Source organism: Siphateles boraxobius, unplaced genomic scaffold (assembly GCF_051911475.1).
Source record: "Siphateles boraxobius isolate OS27281-9 unplaced genomic scaffold, OSU_SipBor_1 73, whole genome shotgun sequence".
NCBI classification, from domain to species: domain Eukaryota; kingdom Metazoa; phylum Chordata; class Actinopteri; order Cypriniformes; family Leuciscidae; genus Siphateles; species Siphateles boraxobius.
The window spans coordinates 1,520,252-1,532,587 of record NW_027509201.1 but is presented as its reverse complement, the minus strand read 5'-3'; the positions used below and the strand labels follow the sequence as shown (position 1 = coordinate 1,532,587).

Genomic DNA, 12,336 nt, shown 5'->3' with positions numbered 1-12,336 from the left:
ACATCAAAACATGTAGGATGTTGGAAAATATGTTTTTTCTGTTAACCAAATGCTTTTTAATCTTCGCTACTGCTTCAATGCAAGTGAACAAGCGTGCCGTTATTTGTCGCGTAGTGACGTGTGTTCAAGTAAGCCAGATATACGCAGATTCTGTGCAATGTACTTAATATATCATGATGACTCACGAGTTGAGTATTTGCGTTAAAATCTGCACAGATTTGGTTTTCACAAACTTCCCCAGCAAAGTGAATAAACATAATAAGTAACACGCCAAATTGGCCAGAGATTTGACAGCGTTAACTTCAAACCCTGAGCATCACGTTTTGGAGCGCAGTGTCAGGGCTCTAGCTCTTTTCTTCTATGTAGTCTGTCATCCACATTCCTGAAGACTTCCCTCTCCAATCGAGCAGATCTTAAATGAATGATCCGATCTGGCTCTCATTCTGCTGTCAGTCGCGCTTTTGAGATCTCATAAAAAGAGGCATTATGTGGTGAAGACAGCATGTGACGATTCATCACGCCGGTTATTCTCCAGCACTGTCACTCATTACTGTGACCTTCATGACCTCCCGACAGATGGAGTGGATTGAGCCGTTTCTGTCTGGAAACCCAGGGGTAGCTCACGAGATGGAAGAGCCCGTTAGACTGACAGTAACGTGTGGCTGCGAGTGTGTGTGTGTGTGTCACTGATCTGTCTCCGTGTGTGTGTACCCATCTCTATAGATGAGTTCTGGTTCTCTGACGGGTCGCTCGCGGACCGGGCGAAGTTCAGCGACCCGGGTCTCATGCCTCTACCCGACACTGCCACGGGCCTGGACTGGTCTCACCTCGTAGACGCGGCACGGGCCTTTGAAGGTATGTTGAAAACACTGTGTGTGTGTGTGTGTGTGGGGGAGGGGTTTGTTTGACGAGAGACGGGCTCCTATTATGCTTTTTAACATGTTCTTCTTTCTTCAGTGTGTAATGTTGCTGTTTGAGCATGAAAAAGCTCTGCAAAGAAAGTTCTTCTCTATATCAGTGTCAGTGTTTCTGAACTCCTGAAACGCCTCCATTGTAGTCTTAAGGTTTCTTCCGGGAACGGACACGTCACAATATTCCTCATTTAAATAATTCATACGCAGAATAAAGGGGCGGGGACTGGTTGAGTTAGATAGTAGTGTGTTGGAACTGGTGGGTATGGTAAGGGGCGGGACATTCCCCAAACACACTCGAAGCCCTCAACCAATCACAACACACTAATCCAGCCGACCAATCAGAGCACAGTGGGCTTTCAGAAGGAGGGGTTTCATAGAGACAGGAACTAAACAGATCGTTACTGACAGACTGGGAAGAGACGAGCTGCAACAATGGAGAAACCAGTACAACCTCAGCAAATGAAAGTAAAAGGCTAAGAAAATATGACAATGTTTGCTCAGGTTCTGGTTCATACTTTTACATCTATGCATTTAGAAGATGCTTTTCTCCACACTCACACTCAGATTTATGTATTTGAATAGCATATAAAGTGTCAATGCATTTGGATTTGAACATGCATAAACTAATAATCTTAATTTGTCAGACATGCATTTATGAAACAGGACAGATTCCTGTAATAGTAAACTGAATGTGTTTTAAAGCTGCAGTCCGTAACTTTTTTGGGTTAAAAATTACCAGTGTTCATAACCAGCCAGTGTTCAAAACTCTCTTCTTGCCTTAGCTCGATTCAAAACGGTAAGCTTGTAATAATGTTTTTAATTCCAGTGGTACTGGTTGATTTCTGCAGGAAATTCGAGCATGTCTTTGCGTCATTACGTCACATCTGTGCACATACAGAAGAGTCTCGGCTAGTGGGCTATATTGAGTGTGAGAATGTTGAAAGTGGAGATTTATAGCCTTTTCTCACAGCATTTGATATAATTAAACTTATCAATTTGATGGCGGATCCAGAAAAGTTGAAACGACAATCACCAGCAGTGACGACTGGAGATTCACCCGTTGTAAAATGCAATAGACTTCGGACTTCAGAGTGGCTACTAAAAAAAAGAGACTGCAACCGGACCATGCGAAAACAAGGATAAATATCGGAAGGGCATTAAATGTCACGCAATGCTGATGTTGTTAATATGAACAATTTTAGAACAAAGTATAATTTGCACGGTTTGACGTGATATGATAAGCGATCGTTAGATTTAATCAGCGTGATTTACTGCAATACTTTTTTTCCCTTATTTGATCAGAACAAAAGTGGATGTTATTGTTCAGATTACATTCTCCGGTGGAAATTATTACGTTGGTCATACGTTACTTCCAAAAAGTATAATCTGTGATTCTGAATGCCAGTATCCACACCGGCGGTGACTGACAGCCGCACATTCTCCTCAAAGCATTGTGTTTAGAAGATAATTACGTGATTAACTGCAATTGCAGATTTCGAACAGAGATGGCGACAAAGAGGGAAAACTACAGACTGCAGCTTTAAATACACAATAACCAGGTTTATATATGATACATTATTATCAATTAATCCAATTTGTTTCAATCTCATACATTTTAACTAATTGAATATTGCATGCCATATTTGAACCATGTTCATACACTGATTCACTGAATGAATGTAATGGTTTGAACAATGAACAGATTCATGCTGATTCTAAGTGATTTGAATAAATGCACATTGAAAATATGATCAAATAGATGCAAATAGTTAATAATAAACTATGCCTGATTTTTGTCCTGCACAAATTTCTATAGTCAGACGTATTTCCTGGGTGCGTACATTCAGTTCACATAGTAGAAAACAACAGGGAATCTGTTCAAAAGTTCATTGAGAAACAAAATATGCGTCACATTAATTGTATTACTTTGTTAAAACTGTAATCCAAATGTATTGTAATGCAATTCAGATACATAAATCTTAAACTTTGGGCTAAATATTTGTTTGTGTAGACAGACACCCAGAATCACTCACACAAAGACTACCAAGCTGCCAACTACAGTTAAATTATCAGACAGCACAGCATGCTGGGTAATTGTTGGCCCGTCCCGCCCTCGGACATTTGCATGTGATCACATGTCTCTGGTGTTCAGAAACGCTCGGCCCCTCCTGTGTGCGCCTGTCATTTCTGTAAATGGATTAGTCAGAAGGCCGTCATTATTTTGTTCATGGCTCCTGTGTTCATTAAAGTCACTGAACCTGTTTTTCTCAGTTGTAGAAGGATGAGGGCTCAAGCTGATGTTTCTGAGGATCTCTTATATTAAGGCTTTTCACGGTCTAGGATCATCCCAGAAAGAATACACATCATGAGTTAAACCTGAGGTTCATGCGTAAATCAATTATTTTGCCTATAAACACTGTTAGCTTCTCGTTGCATGAACTAAAGAACATCACACAGCTTTCCTTTTTGGGTGAATCTCATGAAATTGAGCCGAGGTCATATTCAAGCACAAAATCAAAGAGAAATTTTGCAAAATTAAGCCTATTTTTAGGATCATTAAGACTGTTTTCATTGTGGCTTTACTCTCACCCAAATTCTCATTACTCTAATACGTCTAGATGCTTTTGTAATTTTCATTATTTTAATGGTGTTTCTAATTGGATTACATTTTTATTTGTATTAAAAGGAACTATATAGGAGAGAGACGCAAACACACAATATATATATATATAGCTTATATGTATTGTTAATTACAGGAGATAATTGTACTTAATTGGAATGAAAATAATGTCACAAACAAAAAACATTGATGTTGAAGGCTTAAGTTTCTTATATAGGCAAAATGTTATATATATGTCCTTTTATATTTTAATTTTGACCTGCATAGGAAAGACATTTACACCTCTAATTTAATGCATGAAAATCTGGTTGAGATGAACTGTATTTATATATTAACTGCAGCTGCATTTAAAAGACACGTTCATGTTTGCGGGCTCTTTGAATGCGGCACATCGATCAAGTCCCAGAATGCATAATGCATGTATTAACATGGCGACACACACGGGAAGTCTAGTGTTTAATTACAAACACCGATTTCTGTGAAGAAACAACAGAACATGCTGAACTTTGAGAACTCCGGCTCTGGTTTTCATGTGGTCTACTCAAGCATGATGTGGTTTATGATTAGAGCTCTGAGGAGAGACACACAGAGGTTTTATTGTCATGTTTTTAATGAAAGACTGCCAGTTCTGATCAGAAACACACATGTAGGAATCTCCTGAGAGACGACCGTAAATTAAACTCTTTACGTTCTGCTGAAACGTTCAGATTACCTCCAACAGCAGCGTCTGTCTCCATATGCTGTGATGAGAGTATGTTCATTGGTTTGCGAGACACAATAAAATAAAGTACAGATGTATTCATATTCTCATTGCTGTCTGTCTTTCTGCTAAACGTGTCTTTAGGACTTTTACCCATATGTTGCATCTGATGACACAATGGGAACAGATTTAAACCCTTGACATCTGCACAATAGTCATTTATGTGGCAAACAGGTCTTCTATCAGGTCTCAGAGCAGTTTTTCATATATAATTTTGGGTTTACATCTGGTTTATGTTTGTTATGAATTACCAGTGAGACTGAGCCTTGGCAGTAGCATTAAGTAGCATTCTGAAATCAAAATGTTTTTTTTTTTTAGCTTTTAGTATGAATATGATAAAATTCGCATTTAGGAGATTAAATGGATTCCTCTAAAATAGATCACAGATCTTTATGACATCACCGTGGACTTCAGCTTCTCATCATATCTTCTGTCCAATCAAATGATCTCTAGAATCTGAAGCTCCGCCCCCTATGCTATAAATACCACCTAGCCAAAGCAGCCGTTGACACGTCACAGAGCAATATGGGTTGAGATGTGTGTTTGGTTGCTCAAACGCTCGAGTTTTATTCCGTTTTCCAACTGTACGTTGTTAAGAATGAAATGGCTATAATTTATTCACACTTCTACTACTGAAACCAACATATCATCAGCGCTCAGATTCGCTTCCACGGAGCTGTCAAGTAAGACTGCAGTCTGTGAGGTAAACTAAACGCTATTGGCTATTTGAAAAGGGGGAGGAGCCATTCAATATGTCCCGCCTTAACTTCCTGTTTCAGTGGAAATTACGTCAATGCATCACACAAAAGCCAAGGCACTTCAGTGGGCTTAAAGAGCCACACGACTCTTAGTCGTCTCAAGTCACCCACTTGTATATGAATTTTTATGCTTGTTTATGAATGTTCGACATTTTTTAAACACTTCTTGTTGACTCATTGTGCTCGCTGATGTAAATGGAGGGCAAATATGTTGTAAGCTAAATTTATCTCTCAGTGTTTAAATGCAACTGTCTCTCAGTAAGACCCAGAAAAAAAACATCTCCTCTATAGAGACTGTAACTTTGTTTCCAAATATTGCATCAGGCTTTGAAGTGTGTTTATGGTACCTGAAGCAGTCTGGTCTTGTTTTAGCAGCCCAGCTCATTTGCAGGACGACTGTAAGATTGAGAACACAACTGATCTGTGTGTGTGTGTGTGTGTGTGTGTGTGTGTGTGTGTGTGTGTGTGTGTGTGTGTGTGTGTGTGTGTGTGTGTGTGTGTGTGTGTGTGTGTTAGGGCTGCACGATTTTGAAGAAAAATGCGGTATGCGATAACTCATTAAATAATGCGATATTCGATATGCGATGCAATAATGCTTAAAGTGTGTGAAATAAACTTAATTATCTTTAAAATTATATAACCTACATACGTGTTTCACATTATTTTAACATCAGTGTAAACCACAGGGTTTAGGGGTTCAGGTTATCCTACATTTAGGTTTATTTAACAACAGAAACTGAATAATCAAATGTAAAAATAAAACACTGCTTAGTTTTCACTGTATGAATGAAATATATACTGATTCTTATTAAAGCTATAAAAGTTATTCAACCAAGAGCAGAGAGTGATTTTCTCTTTGTCTTTTGTTCATGAGTTATTGCAAGCCGTTGCGATATATACATTTGCGATATTGCAATAATTTTTATATAGTGTGTGTGTGTGTGTGTGTGTGTGTGTGTGTGTGTGTGTGTGTGTGTGTGTGTGTGTGTGTGTGTGTGTGTGTGTGTGTGTGTGTGTGTCTGTGTGTTTGATGTTTGCATAGCAGAAGTGATAAAAAAATTTGTATTATAAATTTTTAAGGCCAGACAAGTAATTTGTTGAGGTCAATTTGTAAAGAAACACTACACGCCTGCGCACATATATATTTAAACGCGCATACCTATAGACTAAACACGTAATACGCATGTGCACGCCGTCAGCGCTCTCACAGGTTCGCATTGTTGAAGTATGCGAAGAGATAACCTTTTTTTTCTTTTCTTTTCTTCAAGGCTTGCAACCTATTTCAAGGTTTGCATTCTCGAGCCACCAGGCTCTGTTGTCGTGCGAATGAGCGTCTGGATCGCATTAAGGGTTTTCTGTTAGAACGGTGTCGTGTTAGCGGTTATTAACTAATGATTAATAAGTTAATAACTAATGATTTTGCGACGGAAGTGAATCAATAAAAACTAACTTTAGCTGGACAATAACTTTATTCTAGAGCTGCTGTAAAGCCAAAACAATGTCTATTACTTTAATTTCCTATTATCACTGTAAAGCTGCTTTTGAAACAATCTATATTGTTAAAAGCGCTGTATAAATGAAGGTGACTTGACTTTGCTTTGCTTGTGTCCAGACCAGCGCGTGTCCTCGTTCTGCAGCATGACGGACATGCAGAGAGCCGAAGCGCTCCAGATATCGCGAGAACTCACCAGACGAGTGGCTGCCGCTGAAGGAGCTGCGCTGGAGGCCGGGTGAGTTTAACCGGCTCACACACACACTACACGCACTATAGACTAGGGCTGCACAATTAGTCACAATTTACATTTAATCGTACTTAAACCGATTATGAAATCGCAAAGGCTGCGATTATTTGTTATGTGCATCTTGTCAGTGCCGTACGGCTCTGTAATCATTAGTAAACGCTTCTCCATCTAAAAGCACTGCGAGTTTGAGTCACTTATAACGTGCATTTGAAGAAGCAACACTCGCCAAACATCTTTACAAACATGAGAAGCATTTATTAACCTCTTGTCCAACAAAAGACAACATTTAATAACATGCTTTTACTCCAAACTCACTTAATAACGACAGTTGAGCTCATACTTCTGTGAGGTGATGTGCTTCTTACACAGAATAAGGCAGTCGTGTGTTTATTAGTCATGTTTAATCAATCAAAGCGTTTCAATCTTCTTTTTATTCAGCTACAGATAGGGATTTCCTGGAATGATGTGTTGTTGTACTTCTGCGGCGGGGCATATTTGGCGTGTGTGTGTGAGACGCCCTCTGGTGTTCAGAGGGATATGTGGTGTGTGTTTGTGACGCCCTCTGGTGTTTGGATGGAGCAGCATTTACTGCTGAGCACAGAGTCGTACTTCACTGACAAGCTGCGCATAAAATAATCATAAAACAGCCTTTGCCAAATTGCGTGCGGTTTCATTGCGATAAATACTGAGTTTGACCTGATCAGACCAAGTGTGCCGCACAAGTCCTGAAAGTGAAGCGAGAGTGTCTCGATCGCCCCCCGGTGGCTGGTCCCGGTATAGCTCATAAACCCAGTGTCTCGATCGCCCCCCAGTGGCTGGTCCCAGTATAGCTCATAAACCCAGTGTCTCGATCGCCCCCCGGTGGCTGGTCCCAGTATAGCTCATAAACCCAGTGTCTCGATCGCCCCCCCGGTGGCTGGTCCCAGTATAGCTCATAAACCCAGTGTCTCAATCGCCCCCCGGTGGCTGGTCCCAGTATAGCTCATAAACCCAGTGTCTCGATCGCCCCCCGGTGGCTGGTCCCAGTATAGCTCATAAACCCAGTGTCTCGATCGCCCCCCGGTGGCTGGTCCCAGTATAGCTCATAAACCCAGTGTCTCGATCGCCCCCCAGTGGCTGGTCCCAGTATAGCTCATAAACCCAGTGTCTCGATCGCCCCCCAGTGGCTGGTCCCAGTATAGCTCATAAACCCAGTGTCTCGATCGCCCCCCGGTGGCTGGTCCCAGTATAGCTCATAAACCCAGTGTCTCGATCGCCCCCCAGTGGCTGGTCCCAGTATAGCTCATAAACCCAGTGTCTCGATCGCCCCCCGGTGGGTGGTCCCAGTATAGCTCATAAACCCAGTGTCTCGATCGCCCCCCCCGGTGGCTGGTCCCAGTATAGCTCATAAACCCAGTGTCTCGATCGCCCCACGGTGGCTGGTCCCAGTATAGCTCATAAACCCAGTGTCTCGATCGCCCCCCGGTGACTGGTCCCAGTATAGCTCATAAACCCCGCCTCCCCATGTAATCTAATGGACATGAGGCAAGCTAACCAATCAAATTACACTTGAAATACATTTTTTCCAAAGATGTTTTCTGTCATTTTAGGTAGTTTTTATCACGCTAATGTAAGTTTAAGTGTTTTTTTTTATTATTAGTTTGGTCTTAGTTAGTTATTTGATGCTATAAAAAAGGAAATGTGACGTCACGATTGACAGCTTCTCTAGACAAAGTAGTCACTGAGGCACCAGTGGGCTTTTTGGGGGATTTTCAGGAGGAGATTGGAGTTTCAACTTTGTTGAGTAAACTTTGTACTAACTGTTTCTGAAGGAGTGAGGGAGGGACTTTGATATCGCGGCTTTATTTCGCGTTCACTACTGCGCAGAATCAGATCCCAAATCTGCGCAAGATGTCAGCGCTATATGACTTTGGAGGCTTCACTTTTCACCAATGGAAGAGAGTGAACGGGCGTCGTCCATCTTTTTTTACAGTCTATGGATCAGACACACACACTATACACTCTTGTTTTTTTTATTTTATGTATAGCCTAATACTTTTGTCTCTGTCTTCAGCGATACGTCTCCGGCCACGCTGACGGGAAAAGTCAATCAGCTGGAGGTGATCTTGAGACAGCTGCAGTATGACTTGAAAAAGGTGAACTGTGCTAGTGGAGAACAATAGCTGGTTTTCTCTACGTCTCACTGTAAATGCAAGGAAGTACGTCAACTGTGATTGTGAGTTCACAGGAGGAAGGGTTATGAGGGGAAGGATAGACAAACAATGTGTTGAAGTGTGTCGTAATGGACACCCAGCGTGGAGAACCGCCACCTTGTCGGCCCAATGTAATATCCTACATCATGTGTTTTAAATCACTGCTCTCGCTCAATCAGCAGAATCACCAGAAATGCTCTGAACAGACGATGATGCACCTGATGGAATCGCTAATAACGTCATATGAGGTCAATATACGTACAGATGGTGTACAATTACTCTAAATGACCATAAAGGGCCTTATGAACATGAGTTATGAGTCGTATATCATCTAAGGTTTCTAGAACTTAGTGCCATTGTTTTTATTTGTTAAACTTTTCCTTCTCTTAAATAACATCTCAGTGCAAAATACTCTAAAGGTGAAATTTGTAAGATATCTAAAATACTTCATTCCAGAGGTTTTTTAAACTTTTGAGAAAAACTATGTAAAATAGTAATAAAAGTGTAAATGTATTAAATTAATTTAATTGTTTTGACCGCATTGCCGCCTTCAAAATATTAGATTTTTACAATATAACCACTTTAAAAAAATACTGCAAAAATAAATAATAAATTTTGATAGAATGTGATAAATTAAAAAAATTACAATATTATCCAATTCTAGTTTGACAGCATTGCTTCCTTCACAATATTTTGACATTATTAGCACTTAAAATATTGTGTAAAAAAATTACAAAATCAAATAAATAATAAACATTTGATAAAATATAATAAAAAATTATCCATTTCTGATTTGACAACATTACAGCCGTTCAGAATTTACAGAATCTGAGAATATTTGGGCATCTGTATTATCTAAAAGTTTTAAAATCTGCTTTATCCTAGACACTGTAAAAAAAACACGATTATTTAACGTTGTAAATAAAACAAAAATTATTGGAGTTTAACAAGAAAATACAATTTGAGCCTTCAAAATATCACGTTTAATTTTGTAACATGCTGTTTTGTGTTAATTACTTTTGTTAAATTATTTGAGAAATTTACTAGCAATTTCTATGTTAAACACTACACCAGTTTTTTCATAATGTTTTTACTCTCATGCCCTTCCACCTGTTGGATTTGACTTTCTCGAAGAATCTCCGAACTGCTTGTTTCCAATTGTGTATAATATGATTTGCAACCACATAGCAATACCCTGCCAACCACCTATAACATATTAGCAACCACAGCAACACCCTAGCAACCACACAGAACACATTAGTAACACCCTGGTAACCACACACAACATTTGCAACCACATAGCAACACCCTGGCAACCACACACAACACATTAGTAACACCCTGGTAACCACACACAACATTTGCAACCACATAGCAACACCTTGGAAACCATACACAACACATTAGTAACACCCTGGTAACCACAGAGAACATTTGCAACCACATAGCAACACCCTGGTAACCACACACAACACATTAGTAACACCCTGGTAACCACACACAACATTTGCAACCACATAGCAACACCCTGGAAACCATACACAACACATTAGTAACACCCTGGTAACCACACACAACATTTGCAACCACATAGCAACACCCTGGCAACCACACACAACACATTAGTAACACCCTGGTAACCACACACAACATTTGCAACCACATAGCAACACCCTGGCAACCACACACAACACATTAGTAACACCCTGGTAACCAAACACAACATTTGCAACCACATAGCAACACCCTGGAAACCACATACAACACATTAGCAACACATATCATATTACAAGCATCATCATAAAACGCTAGTCACTAAAGCGGTTCTTGTTCTTGTGTGCAGGAGAAGGAGGACAAGGCGATCCTGCAGGTGGAGGTGCAGAACCTGAGGCAGGACAACATGCGTTTGCAGGAGGAGAGCCAGACCGCAGCCGCTCAGCTCAGGAGGTTCACAGAGTGGTTCTTCCACACCATCGACAAGAAGCCTTGATGGAGACTCCGTCGGCCCGGGTCTTCAGGCCAAACCAGAGTCCAAAACCACTGGAGAACTGCATCCACCTACGCTAGCAAAGCCCAATTCCTACTGCAATTCCAATGAGATGTAGAATGTAAGTACATGTTGGACTGAGGAAGGCATTCGCTGGTGTAGTTGGTTCACTTGCGGGACAGGTTTAGCGTGGAGAATGTACTGAATCAGATCCTGGAGGTGGATTATGAATGTAACGCATCAAGACTTGTAATTTCCTTCACAAAAGCTTCATTTTCTGCCTCCGCTATTGAAAGGTATACGATCTAAACGTTGACGGTTCAACGGTTCCTTTCGTCGCTCATCGTGTCTCCTGAATGATTCCTGAAGAAGTCCTGCGATTGAGATTGTGTCTCAAAGGAAAGATGAAGCCGGTGTGTGTGCATGAAGTCCTGAAACACACGCCTTGAACCACAGTCACATGCCAAAACCTGTCCATCTCTGTACAGAACCTCCAATCAAGTGTCTTGTATTTAACACTGTTATTTAAGCTTATTTAACCTAAATTAGTTTATTTTATTAAAGTGGAAACGGCAAGGCAGGCGATACCGTGACGGCCAGGACTGTGTCCGATACATAGATTTATTGATGATTTGTCTTTTTTTGTTTGTTTTTTTTGCCCTCATTCCAACATTTGGATGCTGCTAGATAACACTTTGGTTTCTACGCTTTTACAAATGTGTTTCTCTGTAAATTGAGTTTGTGTAAGATGGGACATTGGTTGCTTTTTTAAAATAAATGTAGTACGTAAAATCAATTTGTGGTGCATTTTTTTATATTTCAGGTTCTAGGAATGAACTAATTGATGAGCAAATTTAATATTGTCCATTATATCTATATTATTTACATGTCTTAGGATTTCAGAATTCTAGATGGCAATTTCTTCATTAATTATATAATTATATATATTAATTAATTATATATATATATTAAAAAATTATTTAAAATGTAAAGTAAATGTGTTAGTATACATAAAGATATTTAAAAAATGTCTTTTTTAAGATCATGTCTGGACAAAAGGATCATTGCTACTTTTTTTATTTATTTTGTCTTTTGCATTATAATAATGAGAATTTGGAGGGGAAATTTGGTAATTGTCATTATAAAAACAAAAAGCAAACAATTAGAGTTTTATCATTTTCTTGCAAAATTAGATGAAAGTGCTAAAAAAAAATTTTTTTTGTTGCATTAAAGTAATCAGGATTTGTAATTTTTTTATTTATTTTTTTATTATAATAATAATGCAAATATATATATATTTTCTTGCAAATTTAAATGCAAATGCATTTATTTATTTATTGGCGCATTATGGTAATGAAAATTT

General features: G+C 39.5%; 1 protein-coding gene across 6 annotated transcripts in view; it reads left to right on the top strand.

Moving 5' to 3' along the window:
- The window catches only part of LOC143724383 (signal-induced proliferation-associated 1-like protein 2), a 143,904-nt gene extending 132,135 nt beyond the window's left edge, over window positions 1-11,769 (top strand). For all 6 annotated transcript variants that reach the window (XM_077217365.1, XM_077217363.1, XM_077217362.1 and 3 more), the window contains 4 exons: window positions 724-855; window positions 6,665-6,782; window positions 8,848-8,929; window positions 10,830-11,769. In XM_077217365.1, coding sequence (XP_077073480.1) covers window positions 724-855; window positions 6,665-6,782; window positions 8,848-8,929; window positions 10,830-10,976 — 479 coding nt within the window. In that variant the 3' untranslated portion in view covers window positions 10,977-11,769. The remainder of the gene's footprint in view (window positions 1-723; window positions 856-6,664; window positions 6,783-8,847; window positions 8,930-10,829) is intronic.
- The last annotated feature ends 567 nt before the right edge of the window (window positions 11,770-12,336 follow it).